Genomic DNA, 19,636 nt, shown 5'->3' on the forward strand with positions numbered 1-19,636 from the left:
GAATCACAGATAAATAGCCTGGAGACAAGGATTGAGAAGATGCAAGAAAGGCTTAACAAGGACCTAGAATAAATTAAAAAAAAGAGTCAATATATAATGAATAATGCAATAAATGAAATCAAAAACACTCTGGAGGCAACAAATAGTAGAATAACAGAGGCAGAAGATAGGATTAGTGAATTAGAAGATAGAATGGTAGAAATAAATGAATCAGAGAGGAAAAAAGAAAAACAAATGAAAAGAAATGAGGACAATCTCAGAGACCTCCAGGACAATATTAAACGCTACAACATTCGAATCATAGGGGTCCCAGAAGAAGAAGACAAAAAGAAAGACCATGAAAAAATACTTGAGGAGATAATAGTTGAAAACTTCCCTAAAATGGGGAAGGAAATAATCACTCAAGTCCAAGAAACCCAGAGAGTCCCAAACAGGATAAACCCAAGGCAAAACACCCCAAGACACATATTAATCAAATTAACAAAGATCAGACACAAAGAACAAATATTAAAAGCAGCAAGGGAAAAACAACAAATAACACACAAGGGAATTCCCATAAGGATAACAGCTGATCTTTCAATAGAAACTCTTCAAGCCAGAAGGGAATGGCAAGACATACTTAAAGTGATGAAAGAAAATAACCTACAGCCCAGATTATTTTGTACCCAGCAAGGATCTCATTCAAATATGAAGGAGAAATCAAAAGCTTTACAGACAAGCAAAAGCTGAGAGAATTCTGCACCACCAAACCAGCTCTCCAACAAATACTAAAGGATATTCTCTAGACAGGAAACACAAAAAACGGTGTATAAATTCGAACCCAAAACAATAAAGTAAATGGCAACGGGATCATACTTATCAGTAATTACCTTAAACGTAAATGGGTTGAATGCCCCAACCAAAGGACAAAGACTGGCTGAATGGATACAAAAATAAGACCCCTACATATGCTGTCTACAAGATACCCACCTCAAAACAGGGAACACATACAGACTGAAAGTGAAGGTCTGGAAAAAGATTTTCTATGCAAATAGGGACCAAAAGAAAGCAGGAATAGCAATACTCATATCAGATAAAATAGACTTTAAAACAAAGGCTGTGAAAAGAGACAAAGATGGTCACTACATAATGATCAAAGGATCAATCCAAGAAGAAGATATAACAATTATAAATATATATGCACCCAACACGGGAGCACTGCAATATGTAAGACAAATGCTAACAAGTGTGAAAGGAGAAATTAACAATAACACAATAATAGTGGGAGACTTTAATACCCCACTCACACCTATGGATAGATCAACTAAACAGAAAATTAACAAGGAAACACAAACGTTAAACAATACAATAGACCAGTTAGACCTAATTGATATCTATAGGACATTTCATCCCAAAACAATGAATTTCACCTTTTTCTTAAGCGCACATGGAACCTTCTCCAGGATAGATCACATCCTGGGCCATAAATCTAGCCTTGGTAAATTCAAAAAAATTGAAATCATTCCAAGCATCTTTTCTGACCACAATGCAGTAAGATTAGATCTCAATTACAGGAGAAAAACTATTAAAAATTCCAACATATGGAGGCTGAACAACACGCTGCTGAATAACCAACAAATCACAGAAGAAATCAAAAAAGAAATCAAAATTTGCATAGAAATGAATGAAAATGAAAACACAACAACCCAAAACCTGTGGGACACTGTAAAAGCAGTCCTAAGGGGAAAGTTCATAGCAATACAGGCATACCTCAAGAAACAAGAAAAAAGTCAAATAAATAACCTAACTCTACACCTAAAGCAACTAGAAAAGGAAGAAATGAAGAACCCCAGGGTTAGTAGAAGGAAAGAAATCATAAAAATTAGGGCAGAAATAAATGCAAAAGAAACAAAAGAGACCATAGCAAAAATCAACAAAGCCAAAAGCTGGTTCTTTGAAAGGACAAATAAAATTGACAAACCATTAGCCAGACTCATCAAGAAACAAAGGGAGAAAAATCAAATCAATAAAATTAGAAATGAAAATGGAGAGATCACAACAAACAACACAGAAATACAAAGGATCATAAGAGACTACTATCAACAATTATATGCCAATAAAATGGACAACATGGAAGAAATAGACAAATTCTTAGAAAAGTACAACTTTCCAAAACTGGACCAGGAAGAAATAGAAAATCTTAACCGACCCATCACAAGCACGGAAATTGAAACTGTAATCAAAAATCTTCCAGCAAACAAAAGCTCAGGTCCAGACGGCTTCACAGCTGAATTCTACCAAAGATTTAGAGAAGAGCTAACATCTATCCCACTCAAACTCTTGCAGAAAATTGCAGAGGAAGGTAAACTTCCAAACTCATTCTATGAGGCCACCATCACCCTAATACCAAAACCTGACAAAGATCCCACAAAAAAAGAAAACTACAGGACAATATCACTGATGAACATAGATGTAAAAATCCTTAACAAAATTTTAGCAATCAGAATCCAACAACACATTAAAAAGATCATACACCATGACCAAGTGGGCTTTATCCCAGGGATGCAAGGATTCTTCAATATCCGCAAATCAATCGACGTAATACACATTAACAAATTGAAAAATAAAAACCATATGATTATCTCAATAGATGCAGAGAAAGCCTTTGACAAAATTCAACACCCATTTATGATATAAGCTCTCCAGAAAGCAGGAATAGAAGGAACATACTCAACATAATAAAAGGTATATATGACAAACCCACAGCAAACATTATCCTCAATGGTGAAAAATTGAAAGCATTTCCTCTAAAGTCAGGAACAAGACAAGGGTGCCCACTTTCACCATCACTATTCAACATAGTTTTGGAAGTTTTGGCCACAGCAATCAGAGCAGAAAAAGAAATAAAAGGAATCCAAATTGGAAAAGAAGAAGTAAAACTCTCACTGTTTGCAGATGACATGATCCTCTACATAGAAAACCCTAAAGACTCCACCAGAAAATTATTAGAACTAATCAATGATTATAGTAAAGTTGCAGGATATAAAATCAACACACAGAAATCCCTTGCATTCCTATACACTAATAATGAGAAAACAGAAAGAGAAATTAAGGAAACAATTCCATTCACCATTGCAATGGAAAGAATAAAATACTTAGGAATAAATCTACCTAAAGAAACTAAAGACCTATCTATAGAAAACTATAAAACACTGGTGAGAGAAATCAAAGAAGACACTAATAGATGGAGAAATATACCATGTTCATGGATTGGAAGAATCAATATAGTGAAAATGAGTATACTACCCAAAGCAATTTATAGATTCAATGCAATCCCTATCAAGCTACCAACGGTATTCTTCACAGAGCTGGAACAAATAATTTCACAATTTGTATGGAAATACAAAAAACCTCGAATAGCCAAAGCGATCTTGAGAAAGAAGAATGGAACTGGAGGAGTCAACCTACCTGACTTCAGGCTCTATTACAAAGCCACAGTCATCAAGACAGTATGGTACTGGCACAAAGACAGAAATATAGATCAATGGAACAAAATAGAAAGCCCAGAGATAAATCCACGCATATATGGACACCTTATCTTTGACAAAGGAGGCAAGAATATACAATGGATTAAAGACAATCTCTTTAACAAGTGGTGCTGGGAAAACTGGCCAACCACTTGTAAAAGAATGAAACTAGAGCACTTTCTAACACCATACACAAAAATAAACTCAAAATGGATTAAAGATCTAAATGTAAGACCAGAAACTATAAAACTCCTAGAGGAGAACATAGGCAAAACACTCTCCGACATACATCAGAGCAGGATCCTCTATGACCCACCTCCCAGAATATTCGAAATAAAAGCAAAAATAAACAAATTGGACCTAATTAAACTTAAAAGCTTCTGCACATCAAAGGAAACTATAAGCAAGGTGAAAAGACAGCCTTCAGAATGGAAGAAAATAATAGCAAATGAAGCAGCTGACAAACAACTAATCTCAAAAATATATAAGCAACTTCTACAGCTCAATTCCAGAAAAATAAATGACCCAATCAAAAAATGGGCCAAATAACTAAATAGACATTTCCCCAAAGAAGACATACAGATGGCTAACAAACACATGAAAAGATGCTCAACATCACTCATTATCAGAGAAATGCAAATCAAAACCACTATGAGGTACCATTTCACGCCAGTCAGAATGGCTGCGATCCAAAAGTCTACAAGCAATAAATGCTGGAGAGGGTGTGGAGAAAAGGGAACCCTCTTACACTGTTGGTGGGAATGCAAACTAGTACAGCCACTATGGAGAACAGTGTGGAGATTCCTTAAAAAACTGGAAATAGAACTGCCTTATGATCCAGCAATCCCACTGCTGGGCATACATACTGAGGAAACCAGAATTGAAAGAGACACATGTACCCCAATGTTCATCACAGCACTGTTTATAATAGCCAGGACATGGAAGCAACCTAGATGTCCATCAACAGATGAATGGATAAAGAAAGCTGTGGTACATATACACAATGGAATATTACTCAGCCATTAAAAAGAATGCATTTGAATCAGTTCTAATGAGGTGGATGAAACTGGAGCCTATTATACAGAGTGAAGTAAGCCAGAAAGAAAAACACCAATACAGTATACTAACGCATATATATGGAATTTAAAAAGATGGTAACAATAACCCTGTGTACAAGACAGCAAAAGAGACACTGATGTATAGAACAGTCTTTTGGACTCTGTGGGAGAGGGAGAGGGTGGGATGATTTGGGAGAATGGCATTGAAATACATATATCATATATGGAACGAGTTGCCAGTCCAGGTTCGATGCACGATACTGGATGCTTGGGGCTGGTGCACTGGGATGACCCACAGGGATGGTATGGGGAGGGAGGAGGGTTCAGGATGGGGAACACATGTATACCTGTGGTGGATTCATTTCAATATTTGGCAAAACCAATACAATGTTGTAAAGTTTAAAAATAAAATAAAATTTTTTAAAAAAATGCACCAGCATTCACATTACAGGGGAGAAGAGAGAAAGAAAGGACCCAAGAAAATATTTGAAGATAATAGATGAAAAGTTCCCTAACATAGGAAATAGTCAACCAAGTCCAGGAAGCAGAGTTCCAAGCAGGATGAACACAAGGAGGAAAAAGATACATAGTAATTAAAGTGACAAAAATTAAAGACAAAAGAATAAAAGCAACAAGGGAAAAAGGACAAATAACATACATATAAGGGAACCCCCATCAGGTTATCAGCTGATTTCTCAACAGAGTCTCTATGAGCCAGAAGGAAATGGCATGATATACTTAAAGTGATAAAAGGGAAGAATCTACAACCAAGAATACTCTACCCAGCAAGATTTTCCTTCAGACTTGATGGAGAAGTCAAAAACTTTCCAGACAAGCAAAAGTTAAGAGAATTCAGCACCACCAAACCAGCTTTACAACAAAAGCTAAAGGAACTTCTCTAGGCATGAAACACAAGAGAAGGAAAAGACCTGCAGAAAATAAACCCAAAACAATTAAGAAAATGGTAATAGGATCATTGAAGTGAAGTGAAGTCACTCAGTCATGTCTGACTCTTTGCAATCCCATGGACTGTAGCCTACAAGGCTCCTCTGTCCATGGAATTTTCCAGGCAAGAGTACTGGAGTGCGTTGCCATTTCCTTCTCCAGGGAATCTTCCCAAGCCAGGGATTGAACCTGGGTTGCCTGCATTGCAGGCAGATGCTTTACCATCTGAGCCACCAGGGAATTGAGAAATATCAGTAACCTCAGATATGCAGATGACACCACCCTTATGGCAGAAAGCGAAGACGAATTAAAGGGCCTCTTGATGAAGGTAAAAAAACTGGCTTAAAACTCAACATTCAAAAAACGAAGATCATGGCATCCAGTCCCATCACTTCATGGCAAATAGATGGGGAAACAACTAGAAACAGTGGTGGATTTTATTTTCTTGGGCTCCAAAATCACTGCAAATGGTGACTGCAGCCATGAAATTAAAAGACGCTTTCTCCTTGGAAGAAAAGCAATGACAAACCTAGACAGCATATTAAAAAGCAGAGACATTGCTTTGCCTATTGCCAGGAGAAATATCAATAACGTCAGATATGCAGATGACACCACCCTTATGGCAGAAAGTGAAGAGGAACTAAAAAGCCTTTTGATGAAAGTGAAAGAGGAGAGTGAAAAAGTGGGCTTAAAGCTCAACATTCAGAAAACGAAGATCATGGCATCTGGTCCCATCACTTCATGGCAAATAGATGGGGAAACAGTGGAAACAGTGTCAGACTTTTATTTTGGGGGGCTCCAAAATCACTGCAGATCGTGACTGCAGCCATGAAATTAAAAGATGCTTACTCCTTGGAAGGAAAGTTATGACCAACCTAGATAGCATATTCAAAAGCAGAGACATTACTTTGCCAACAAAGGTCTGTCTAGTCAAGGCTATGGTTTTTCCTGTGGTCATGTATGGATGTGAGAGTTAGACTGTGAAGAAGGCTGAACGCCAAAGAATTGATGCTTTTGAACTGTGGTGTTGGAGAAGACTCTTGAGAGTCCCTTGGACTGCAAGGAGATCCAACCAGTCCATTCTAAAGGAGATCAGTCTTGGGTGTTCTTTGGAAGGAATGATGCTAAAGCTGAAACTCCAATACTTTGGCCACCTCATGCGAAGAGTTGACTCATTGGAAAAGACTCTGATGCTGGGAGGGATTGGGGGCAGGAGGAGAAGGGGATGACAGAGGATGAGATGGCTGGATGGCATCACCGACTTGATAGATGTGAGTTTGAGTGACCTCCAGGAGTTGGTGATGGACAGGGAGGCCTGGCATGCTGCAATTCATGGAGTCACAAAGAGTGGGACACGAATGAGCGACTGAACTGAACTGAACTGAACAATGGTTCATATGGTCAAAGCTATGGTTTTTTCCATAAAGAGTTGGACCATAAAGAAGACTGAGCACTGAAGAACTCATGCCTTCAAACTGTGGTGCTGGAGAAGACTCTGCAGAGTCCCTTGGACAACAAGGAGACCAGTCAATCCTGAGGAAAATCAACCCTGAATATTCATTAGAAGGACTGATGCTGAAGCTGAAGCTCTAGTACTTTGACCACATGATGTGAAGAGCTAACTCATTGGAAAAGACCCTGATGCTGGGAAAGATGGAAAGCAGGAGGATACAGGAATGACAGAGGATGAGATGGTTGGATGGCATCTCCAAGTTGGGCATGTCCAAACTCAGTGGACATGAGTTTGAGCAAACTCTGGGAGATGGTGAAGGACAGGGAGCCTGGCATGCTACAGTCCATGGGGTTGCAAGAAGCTGAATACAACTGAGAGACTGAACAACAACAACAATAGGATCATATGTATCCATAATTACCTTCAATGTAAATAGATTAAATTCACCAACCAAAAGACATAGACTGGCTGGGCATATCAAAACATGTGCATGTATGCACTTCTATTTACCACATCACCCTGGTTGACCCCCCCATACTTTATGTAATGATTTTATATTGTTAGGTTAATCATGTTCCCGTTATGGCTTGTAATTATTTATCTTTTATTTTTGGTTTGGCTATTGATTGTGAAAACTGATAAACATCTATTACCATTATGATTATGTAACTATTACTCACTTAATGCCATTGTATTATGATTAGTCAACAGAAAAATAGAGTTGTATATCACCAAAGCTATCAGCTACCATTTCATAGAAAAACCAGTAATCACTTTTTAAAATTGTCTTGGAATTTTTTGAAAAATACAAATGCCTAGGTATTGCTTTTGTTCTCCAAAGCTCCAGATACATTTCTAATGAGCAGCCATGTTTAAAAACAACTCGCCTATATGATGATCTTTTATCTAGTTTGTTTCACTTTTTCTGTTTCAAATTCAGCACTCCCATTTTGTTTAGTTTATGTGTTCCAGTTTCTCCATCACTTTTTTTTTTGATCTTCTTTCTCAGCCTTTATCAAGAATAGTAGAAACACTTTTATATACATATATATAATAGTATGTATAATATATATATTAGCAATCTTATGAATTTTTGCCTAACTTAAAAATTTATGACATTTTGATTCCAGTTGTTTGACTTAATGTTAATAGAATGCTAGATTTCTAATTAAAAAAAATAGATATGCAACAAGCAACAAAGGTTTATTATATAGCACAGGGAACTAGTCAATATCTTGTAATAACCTATAATGGAAAATAATCTCAATGATAATATATGTGCATATGTATAAATGGATCACCTTGCTGGGCACCTGAAATGTAAGTCAATTATACTTCAATATAATATACATATTAAGAAAAAGTTCTATGTAAAACAGCCTCAGAATGCAAAATAACCCATTAAATAAATACCAACAGTAGTATTAAAAAAAAGAATTATGGTGTTTTGGAAGTAAAAGTAAAATTTTTTTAAAAATTGGAGGAGTTGAGGTAAAGAACAAATGAGAAACTAAGAACAAGACTACACACATACATATGTACGCACATACATGTTGTTTTTTAAATGGCCTGTGGCCAGGCCCCAGTAACTGGTATGTAGCAAATACACAGCTAAAAAGACGGTGGTTTCACAAAAGTGCCTTGAGACTCTCCAGAAGTGCTGTTCTGTTTTTCACCTGCAGACAAGAGCTTCAAATACCACCTGGGGCGAGTCAGTAAGGACGCCAGCCGGTTCTCTGTGTCTCCCCAGGAAGTACTGCCCTTTGCCTTTCCATCCTACAGCCCTCCCCAGGACTCCAACGAACTGGTGGGTGCATGGAGGCTGCAGGTGGGGCTGGGCGCAGTCGGGGGCGACAGGCCGGTGCCGAGGGGAGCCCCACCTGGTTGGTCTCTGTCCCTCTGCCTCCTCCCAGGAGGCTCCTGAGGGAGACCTGTGCCCAGGTGATTATGATGAATGAGAAACCAGGAAGCACCTGCTGCCACCTACCTGTCCCCTGAGACACCTGTGCAGAGCTTGCTGGCCCCGATCTGCCCAAGCTGGAGACCACTGAGGCCCCCAGACTGCCGGGAAATGGGGTTTGAGGGCAGAATAGCAAACAGAGGACCAGGGGACCTAGCCTGGACCTGGGAGGCAGGCCCAGCTCAGCCAAGCCCCCTGCTGTGTGGAAACTGCAGAGGTTGGGGGTGGGTGGCCCCAGCATCTAACAGTCCAACCTCAGACTCACAAGTCCATTCCTCCTTCCCTCTTGGCAAGAAGTTTGACAGTTTATCAAATGATGCATTGTAATTCAGGTGGTGGCTACACCACGAGGCAGGCAGGACTTTCTCAAGTTCTATCAATTTAATTAATCTTCAAATTTAATAGGCAGGTTTCTTCTCTTGCAGCTGAGAAGGAAACTGAGACACAAGGGCACAGAGCCTGTAATAAAATGCTGCCTGAGTTCCCCAAGTTCACAGGTTTAGCAATAAAAAGTGTGTTTAAATCAATGTTGAAAGGGCACAAGCAAAACAATTTTTTAGTTTCAAAGAATGAAGTTGCCATGCACATCCTGTAAAGTGGGTTAAGCATTGCAGGTCAACCTAGTCAAGAGGTACAGGACTGACTTTAGAAATTTCATGTGTTTTCTGGATTAGATAATTCAATGACTTAAAAGCTCAGAATATTTGATTCCTGCACACATGCATGCTAAATCACTTCAGTTGTGTCTGACTCTTTGCAACCCCATGGACTGCAGCCCACCAGGCTTCTCAGTCCATGGGATTCTCCAGGCAAGAATACTGGAGTGCGTTGCCATTCCCTTCTCCAGGGGATCTTCCTGACCCAGGGATTGAACCCTCGTCTCTTATGTCTCCTGCCTTGGCAGGTGGATTCTTTATCACTAGTGCCACCTGTGAAGCCCTATTTAGTTTCTAGAAAATGATAAATCTGTGATTTTCAAGCAATAAGAATTATCTGACAGTCAATAATTAATGGGTGGAGAGGGTGTTAGGGATGAAAAGAGATTATCACTGTGCTGTGGAACCTATTTTTTTTTAAAATAATTCAAAGCTTTTTATTTCATTTGGTACTTGAGTTAGTTCTACAGCAACTTCTCTGCTGCTCAGGGCTGATGAAAAACAGAATGCTTGGCATACCTGTTCATAAAGATTTTTGTAATTCATTCCATACATATGGTATTTCACTATTCTAAGAACAGTATTTTAAATACAGCATCTCTGAAATTGGGAAATGCCTTATAATAATTGGTGTCATATTTACACTGCATCATACCAGTTTAATGACGGTGTCTTAGATTAGGTGAGATATAATATTTATTGAGTGCCTGTCACAGGCTGGACACTGCTCTGGGTTCTGTGAGTGATGCTGCGCATCCCCCTGCAGGACATGTATTAGGTGGTGCTCTGGGGATTAGCATCCTTGGAAGGGAAGGGAATGGAATGGGCAGAGGAGAAATAAGACTACAGCCCTTTGATGAAGTCCTCACTGACGTCACAAGGGGCTCTGGGCCTGGCACAGGGCGAGGACTACCTTTGTACCTTTGCTTCAGCCGGTCTTTGGAGGCAGCTGCCCCAGTGAGCACATGGCCTCGAGTGAGATAGTGCCCTTCAGCCACAGCTGCCCTTGAGGGCTGACCCCTGAGGGTTGTTTCTGTCAATAGGACTCAGGACTCACTCCTCAGGTCTGAAGAGGATTCTGGGCAACAAGTGCAGCCTCCACAACAGGGGAAAATAAAAGACACACCCTGAGAGACAAGGGTGTGGGGGTGGGCAGTGGCCACACTGCCTCCATTCCCTGCATGTCAAGTATCAACTGTAGTCAGGTATCAGCCTTGGTTGCAGGAAGAGTTATTTAGAGGGAAGAGCTGTCCACTTAATGTTCAAAATGTAGAGAAACAGAAGTATAGCTGCCTTTGCTCAATGTTGATCATGTGTCACCTTTTTGAATTTTCACATTTTAGGCTCCTGGTGGCCTTGGACCTGTCCCAATTAAATCTTCAGAAATTCAAGTCAAGCAGCCCCATTCCTTCTTCAATCTGCAGGTCAGACCTGTCATATGGTTTCATTAATTGGGTTTTTTATGTCCTAAACAAAATGTTCTTGACTCTGAATTGCTCTAATTCATTAGTTTTGTTCTATTACAGATTATAATGAATAAGATACAGTGTTTATTTCCCTGCTGTTATCTTATGTGATGCGTGAGGTGTAACAGATTCTCTTTTCCTGATGCGGTTTGTGGAAACCAGGATCTTTATTCTGTGGATATACCATATAGGATGCAAACCTGAACTCACTGAAGCTCTGAGCCATGCCATGCTGGGCCACCCAAGACGGATGGATCATAGTGAAGAGTTCTGACAAAATGTGGTCCACTGGAGGAAGAAATGGCAAACCACACCAGTATTCTTGCTGCAAGAACCCCATGAACAGTATGAAAAGGCAAGATGATATGACACCAGAGGATCAGCCCCCCAGGTTGGAAGATGTCCAGTATGCTACTGGGGAAGAGTGGAGGGCAATCAATAGTGGCTACAGAAAGGACGAAGTGACTGGGCCAAAGCAGAAACAGTGCTCAGTTGTGGATGTGCCTGGTGGTGAAGGTAAAGACCAAAGCTGTAAAGAACAATATTGCCTAGGAACCTGGAATGTTAGGTCCATGAATCAAGGTAAATTGGACGTGGTCAAGCAGGAGGTGGCAAGAGTGAACATTGACATCTTAGGAATCAGTGAACTAAAATGGACGGGAATGGGTGAATTTGATTCAGATGACAATTATATCTACTACTGTGGACAAGAATCCCTTAGAAGATATGGAGTAATCCTCAGAGTCAACAAAAGAGTCCAAAATGTGGTACTTGGGTGCAATCTCAAAAATGACGAAAATGACAGAATGATCTCAGTTCATTTCTGAGGCAAACCACTCAATATCACAGTAATCCAAGTCTGTGCCCCAACCACTGATGCCAAAGAAGCTGAAGTTGAATGGTTCTATGAAGACCGTCTAGAACTAACACCAAAAACAGATGTCCCTTTCATCCTAGAGGGTAGGAATGCCAAAGTAGGAAATCAAGAGATATCTGAAAAAAAAAAAAAAAGAGAGATACCTGGAGTAACAGGAAAGTTTGGCCTTGGAGTACAAAATGAAGCAGAGCAAAGGCTAACAGAGTTTTGTCAAGAGAACACATTGGTCATTGCAAGCACCATTTTCCAATAGCACAAGAGATGACTCTACACATGGACATCACCAGATGGTCAATACTGAATTCAGAATGATTATATTCTTTTCAGTAGAAGATGGAGCAGCTTCATACAATCAGCAGAAAAAAGACCTGGAGCTGACTGTGGCTCAGATCATAAACTCATATTGCAAAACTCACAGGCTTAAATTGGAGAAAGCAGGGGAAACCACTAGACCATTAGTTATATTAGTATAACTTAAATCCCTTATGATTATACAGTGGAAGTAATGAATAGATTTAAATGACTAGATGTGGTAGACAGAATGCCTAAAGACCTATGGACAGAGGTTGATAACATTGTACAGGAGGCAGTGACCAAAGCCATCCCATAGAAAAAGAAATGCAAGAGGGCAAAATGGTTGTCTGAGGAGGCTTTACAAATAGCTGAGAGGAGAAGAGAAGTGAAAAGGCAAGGGAAGAAAGGAAAGATATACCCAACTGAATGCAGAGTTCCAGAGAATAGCAAGGAGAGATAAGAAAGCCTTCCTAAGTGAACAATGCAAAGAAACAGGAAAACTATAGGATGGGAAAGACTAGAGATCTCTTTGGGAAAACTGGAGATATCAAGGAAAGAGTTCATGCAAAGATGGGCACAATAAAGGACAGAAATGGCAAGGAATTAACAGAAACAGAAGATATTAAGAAGAGGTGGCAAGAATACACAGAAGAACTGTACAAAAAACGTCTTAATGACCTGGATAATCACAAGGGTGTGGTCACTTACCTAGAGCCAGACATCCTGGAGTATGAAGTCAAATGGGCCTTAGGAAGCCTTACTACAAACAAAGCTAATTGAGGTGAATTAGCTTTGAGCTATTTCAGCTCAAAGGAATTGAGCTGGAATTGAGCAGGAATTCCAGCTGAGCTATTTCAAATCCGTAACAATGATGCTGTTAAAGTGCTGCACTCAATATGCCAGCAAATTTGGAAAACTCAGCAGTGTCCACAGCACTGGAAAAGGTCAGTTTTCATTCCAGTCCCAAAAAGGGCAATGCCAAAGAATGTTCAAACTACTGTACAATTATGTTCATTTTGCATGCTAGTAAAGTTATGCTCAAAATCCTTCAGGCTCAGCTTCAGCAGTACATGAACTAACAACTCCCATGTTCAGACTGGGTTTAGAAAAGACAGAGGGGCCAGAGATCAAATTGTCAACATTCACTGGATCCTAGAGAAAGCAAGGAAATTCCAGAAAAACATCTACCTCCGTTTCATCAACCACACTAAAGTCTTTGATTGTGTGGATCATAACAAACCATGGAACTCTCTTAAAGAGCTTACCTGTCTCCTGAGAAATTGTACGTGGGTCAAGAAGCAACAGTTACCAGACCATCTTACCTGTCTCCTGAGAAATTGCATGTGGGTCAAGAAGCAATAAGTTAAAATCCTGTGTGGAGCAACTGATTGAAAAAGGAGTATGACAGGGCTGTCTGCTGTCACCCTGTTTGTTTAACCTATTTTCTGAGCACATCATGAGAAATGCCAGGCTAGATGAGTTACAAGCCGGAATCAAGATAGGCGGGAGAAACATCAACAACCTTAGATATGCGTGTGGATGATACCACTCTAATGGCAGAAAGTGAAGAGGAACTAAAGAGCCTCTTAAAAAAAGAAAAAAAAAAAAAATAAAGAGCCTCTTGATGAAGGTGAAAAAGGAGAGTGGAAAAAGCTGGCTTAAAACTCAACATTCAAAAAACGAAGATCATGGCATCTGGTCCCATCACATAATGGCAAATAGATAGGGGGAAAATGGAGACAGTAACAAACTTTATTTTCTTGGCCTCTAAAATCACTGCAGGTGGTGACTGCAGCCACGAAATTAAAAGATTCTTGCTCCTCGGAAGAAAAGCTGTGACAAACCTAGACAGTGTGTTAAAAATCAGAGACATCATTTTGCTGACAAAGGAGCATATAGTCAAAGCTATTATTTTTCCAGTAGTCATGTACGGATGTGAGAGTTGGACCATAAAGAAGACTGAGTGCCAAAAAATTGATGCCTTTGAACTATGGTGCTGGAGAAGACTCTGGAGAGTCCCTTGGACAGCAAGGAGGTCAAACTAGTCAATCCGAAAGGAAATCAACCCTGAATGTTCTTTGGAAGGACTGATGCTGAAGCTGAAGCTCCAATACTATGGCCACCTGATGGGAAAACCTGACTCATTGGAAAAGACCCTGATGCTGGGAAAGATTGAAGGCAGGAGGAGAAGAGGGTGACAGAGGATGAAATGGTTAAATAGAATCATCGACTTAGGTGCCATGAATTTGAGTAAACACTGGGAGCTAGTGAAGGATAGGGAAGCCTGGTGTGCCGCAGTCCATGGGGTCGCAAAGAATCGGACACGATTTAGCAACTGAACAACCACCACCACGTGCATACCTGAAGCTACTTGAAATGCATATGTTAGAAATTTGAAGAAAAGGCATAAGTGAACAAAACCCAGTTGGTTTTCGTTGAGTTGTATAACCACTTTTGTTTTTGAAAATATGTGTATTTATTTTTCTCATTTTTTAATTTAAGTATAATTAATTTACAATATCTTGTTAATTTCAGGTGTACAGTTATTCAGTTACATGCATATATATACTTATATTCTTTTTGAGACTCTTCCCTTATGGTAGTGGTGGTTTAGTCAATAAGTCATGTCTGACTCTTGTGATCCCATGGACTATAGCTCACCAGGCTCCTCTGTCCATGGGAATTCCCAGGCAAGAATACTGGCATGGGTTGCCATTTCCTTCTCCAGGGGATCTTCCTGATCCAGGTGTCGAAACCAGGTCTCCTGCATTGCAGGCAGATTCTGTACTGATGGAGCCAGCAAGGAAGCCTGTTTTCTCTTAGAGGTTCTTACAAAATATTGAGTATCGTTCCGTGTCCTGTACCATAGGTCCTTGTAAAATATGCATGTTTTAAATTGACAAACCAGTGTTCAGTGTATCTATAGATAACTATGAACCCTTCTGTATGTTGGGACCCAGAACAGGGCCAGGACTGTGTTGACAGGGCTGGCCCAAACCGACCAGGGCCCTAGGGCTGGGAAACGCCTCTCAAGGGCTATGAGCTCCTGTCTTCCCTCCCCCAGGTTCCTCAGCTATACAAGATCAAGAGGTACCAGCCGGTCTCTGTGCAGGAGTCTTCAGCCAGCTACAGACCTCAGAAGCTTGCTCGGGCCCTGAGGCAAGGAGCTGAGGTAACGCGTCCCACCTTTGGGAGAGGAACCACCCCCACCTCTTCCTCGCTGCCCAGGCCTCGAGACTAATGTGCTGCCCTTGGTCCTGGCCCAGGACGAAGCCACCACGGTCATCACCCTGCCCAAGCAGGATTCCTCGCCCCAGCTGCCCGGTGAGACCTCCGTCCTGAGCATAAAACTCCCCGAGGCCTTGGCCCACGCTCCAGATTACGACCCGCTTTATATTTTTGTAAGTGCCATCAGCAGAAGTCATGGTTCCCTGTCTCTTTGTTTTAGCAGTTACTTCATAAGAAAACAAAAGCAAATAGAAAACAAGCTTGTTTATGGTTACCAAAGGGGAAAGGGAGGTAGGGTAAACTAGGAGTGTGAGATTAGCAAGTACTTCTAACTGCGCATGAAACAGATAAACAATAAGGTCCTACTGTATCAGGGAACTGTATCCCCTATAACAGAAAAGAATCTGGAATATATATATATATATATAACGATCGCTTTGCAGAACACCTAAAACTGACACAATATTGTAAATCAACTATACTTCATTAAAAAAAAAAAAAAAAGATGTTGAAAAAAAGAAGACAGAAGCACCAATTGGGAATATTTTTCTCTCTTTGGAATTTCAGGGATTAAACAACATCTCACTTTTGAAATTGCTGGCCAGACTTTATTGCTTGGAGAATGTCAATGTTTCTTTTAACAACTCCAGCATTTATTTTTTAAGACAATAGCTTTATGGCAGTTTCCAATTATCTGTAATATGCTCGTATATATTTTTGTGTTTATTTTAAGCATAGTTTCCATATAACATTATATAAATTTATGTACAGGTATACAATACAGTGATTCACAAGTTTTAAAGGTAAAATATATGTATATATTTTTTAAAAAGAAAACGCAACAGAAAAAAGTAAAGTCACCCCAAACTCCATCCTGAAGCTTTAGTTGATCCCTTAACCCATCTTTCAGCACTATGTCCCTGCCACACCAATCCCTGACTCCCTTTTTTTTTTTAATGCTTTATTGGCCCAAAGTACACATTTTATTTTTTTTTATTTTAATTGGAGGCTAATTACAATATTGTGGTGGTTTTTGCCATACGTTCACATGAATCAGCCCTGGGTATACATGTGTTCCCCATCCTGAACCTCTCTCCAACCTCCCTCCTCATACCATCCCTCAGGGTCATCCCAGTACACCAGCCCTGAGCACCCTGTCTCATGCATCAAACCTGGACTGGCGATCTATTTCACATATGATAATATACATGTTTCAATGCTATTCTCTCAAATCATCCCACCCTTGCCTTCTCCCACAGAGTCCAAAAGTCTGTTCTTTATATCTGTGTATCTTTCGCTGTCTCACATATAGGGTCATTGTTACCATCTTTCTAAATTCCATATATATGCGTTAATATATTGTATTGGTGTTTTTCTTTCTGACTTACTTCATTCTGTATAATAGCCTCCAGTTTCATCCACCTCATTAGAACTGATTCAAATGCATTCTTTTTAATAGCTGAGTAATATTCCATTGTGTATATGTACCACAGTTTTCTTATCCATTCATCTGCCGATGGACATCTAGGTTGCTTCCATGTCCTGGCTGTTGTAAACAGTGCTGCAGTGAATATTGGGGTACATGTGTCGCTTTCAATTCTGGTTTCCTCATATATGCCCAGCAGTGGGATTGGTGGGTCGTATGGCAGTTCTATTTCCAGTTTTTTAAGGAATCTCCACACTGTTCTCCATAGTGGCTATATTAGTTTGCATTCCCACCAACAGTGTAAGAGGGTTCCTTTTTCTCCACACCCTCTCTAGCATTTATTGTTTGTAGACTTTTTGATAGCAGCCATTCTGACCAGCATGAGATGGTACCTCATTGTGGCTTTGATTTGCATTTCTCTGATAATGAGTGATGTTGAGCATCTTTTTATGTTTTGTTAGCCATCTGTATGTCTTCTTTGGAGAAATGTCTGTTTAGTTCTTTGGCCCATTTTTTGATTGGGTTGCTTATTTTTCTGGAATTGAGCTGCAGGAGTTACTTGTATATTTTTGAGATTAATTCTTTGTAAGCTGCTTCATTTGCTATTATTTTCTTCCATTCTGAAGGCTGTCTTTTCACCTTGCTTATAGTTTCCTTTGTTGTGCAGAAGCTTTTAAGTGTAATTAGGTCCCATTTGTTTATTTTTGCTTTTATTTCCTTTACTCTGGGAGGTGGGTCATAGAGGATCCTGCTATGATTTATGTCAGAGTGTTTTGTCTATATTTTCCTCTAGGAGTTTTATAGTTTCTGGTCTTACATTTAGATCTTTAATCCATTTTGAGTTTATTTTTGTGTATGGTGTTAGAAAGTGTTCTAGTTTCATTCTTTTACAAGTGGTTGACCAGTTTTCCCAGCACCACTTGTTAAAGAGATTGTCTTTTCTCCATTGTATATCCTTGCCTCCTTTGTTAAAGATAAGGTGTCAATAGGTGCATGGATTTATCTCTGGGCTTTCTATTTTGTTCCACTGATCTATGTTTCTGTCTTTCTGCCAGTACCATACTGTCTTGATAACTGTGGCTTTGTAGTAGAGCCTGAAGTCAGGTAGATTGATTCCTCCAGTTCCATTCTTCTTTCTCAAGATTGCTCTGGCTATTTGAGGTTTTTTGTATTTCTATACAAATTGTGAAATTATTTGTTCTAGTTCTCTGAAAAATACCGTTGGTAGCTTGATAGGGATTGCATTGAATCTATAAATTGCTTTGGGTCGTATACTCATTTTCACTATATTGATTCTTCCAATCCATGAAGATGGTATATTTCTCCATCTATTTGTGTCATCCTTGATTTCTTTCATCAGTGTTTTATAATTTTCTATATATAGGTCTTTTGTTTCTTTAGGTAGATTTATTCCTAAGTATTTTATTCTTTTTGTTGTAATGGTGAATGGAATTGTTTCCTTAATTTCTCTTTCTGTTTTCCATTGTTAGTGTATAGGAATGCAAGGGATTTCTGTGTGTTAATTTTATATCCTGAAGCTTTACTATATTCATTGATTAGCTCTAGTAATTTTCTGGTGGAGTCTTTAGGGTTTTCTATGTAGAGGATCATGTCATCTGCAAACAGTGAGAGTTTTACTTCTTTTCCAATCTGGATTCCTTTCTTTTTCTTCTCTGATTTCTGTGGCTAAAATTTCCAAAACTATGTTGAATAGTAGTGGTGAGTGTGGGCACCCTTGTCTTGTTCCTGACTTTAGGGGAAATGCTTTCAATTTTTCACCATTGAGGATAATGTTTGCTGTGGGTTTATCATATACGGCTTTTACTATGTTGAGGTATGCTCCTTCTATTCCTGCTTTCTGCAGGGTTTTTATCATAAATGGATGTTGAATTTTGTCAAAGGCTTTCTCTGCATCTATTGAGATAATCATATAGTTTTTATCTTTCAGTTTGTTAATGTGGTGTATCACATTGATTGATTTGTGAATACTGAAGAATCCTTGCATCCCTGGGATAAAACCCACTTGGTCATGATGTATGATCTAAAAAGATATTAAAAAATATGTTGTTGGATCCTGTTTACTAGGATTTTGTTAAGGATTTTTGCATCTACGTTCATCAGTGATATTAGCCTGCAGTTTTCTTTTTTGTGGCATCTTTGTCTGGTTTTGGTATTAGGGTGATGTTGGCCTCATAGAATGAGTTTGGAAGTTTACCTTCCTCTGCAAGTTTCTGAAAGAGTTTGAGTAGGATAGGTGTTAGCTCTTCTCTAAATTTTTGGTAGAATTCAGCTGTGAAGCCATCTGATCCTGTTGGAAGATTTCTGATTATGGTTTCGATTTCTGTGCTTGTGATGAGTCTGTTAAGATTTTCTAATTCTTCCTGGTTCAGTTTTGGAAAGTCATACTTTTCTAAGAATTTGTCCATTTCTTCCACGTTGTGCATTTTATTGGCATATAGTTGCTAGTTCACTTTTCCCTTTCATGCATTGGAGAAGGAAATGGCAACCCACTCCAGTGTTCTTGCCTGGAGAATCCCAGGGACGGGGGAGCCTGGTAGGCCACCGTCTATGGGGTCGCACAGAGTCGGACACGACTGAAGTGACTTAGCAGCAGCAGCAGCAGTAGTCTCTTACAATCCTTTGTATTTCTGTGTTGTCTGTTGTGATTTCTCCATTTTAATTTCTAATTTTGTGGGTTTGATTCTTCTCCCTTTTTTTCTTGATGAGTCTGGCTGATGGTTTGTCTATTTTATTTATCTTGTCAAAG

At 39.5% G+C, this 19,636-nt stretch overlaps 1 protein-coding gene and 1 non-coding gene across 4 annotated transcripts in view; one reads left to right on the forward strand and one right to left on the reverse strand.

The window, feature by feature from the left end:
* CFAP221 (cilia and flagella associated protein 221) overlaps positions 1–19,636 on the forward strand; it is a 133,801-nt gene that overhangs the window by 85,499 nt on the left and 28,666 nt on the right. For all 3 annotated transcript variants that reach the window (XM_061439816.1, XM_061439823.1, XM_061439811.1), the window contains exons 16-19: positions 8,645–8,769; positions 10,922–11,002; positions 15,280–15,387; positions 15,482–15,616. In XM_061439816.1, the coding sequence (XP_061295800.1) occupies positions 8,645–8,769; positions 10,922–11,002; positions 15,280–15,387; positions 15,482–15,616 (449 nt within the window). The remainder of the gene's footprint in view (positions 1–8,644; positions 8,770–10,921; positions 11,003–15,279; positions 15,388–15,481; positions 15,617–19,636) is intronic.
* Positions 5,678–5,749, reverse strand: TRNAC-GCA (transfer RNA cysteine (anticodon GCA)). The gene has a single exon. It is a non-coding gene; the product is annotated as a tRNA-Cys (tRNA).

Source organism: Bos javanicus, chromosome 2, assembly GCF_032452875.1.
Source record: "Bos javanicus breed banteng chromosome 2, ARS-OSU_banteng_1.0, whole genome shotgun sequence".
NCBI classification, from domain to species: domain Eukaryota; kingdom Metazoa; phylum Chordata; class Mammalia; order Artiodactyla; family Bovidae; genus Bos; species Bos javanicus.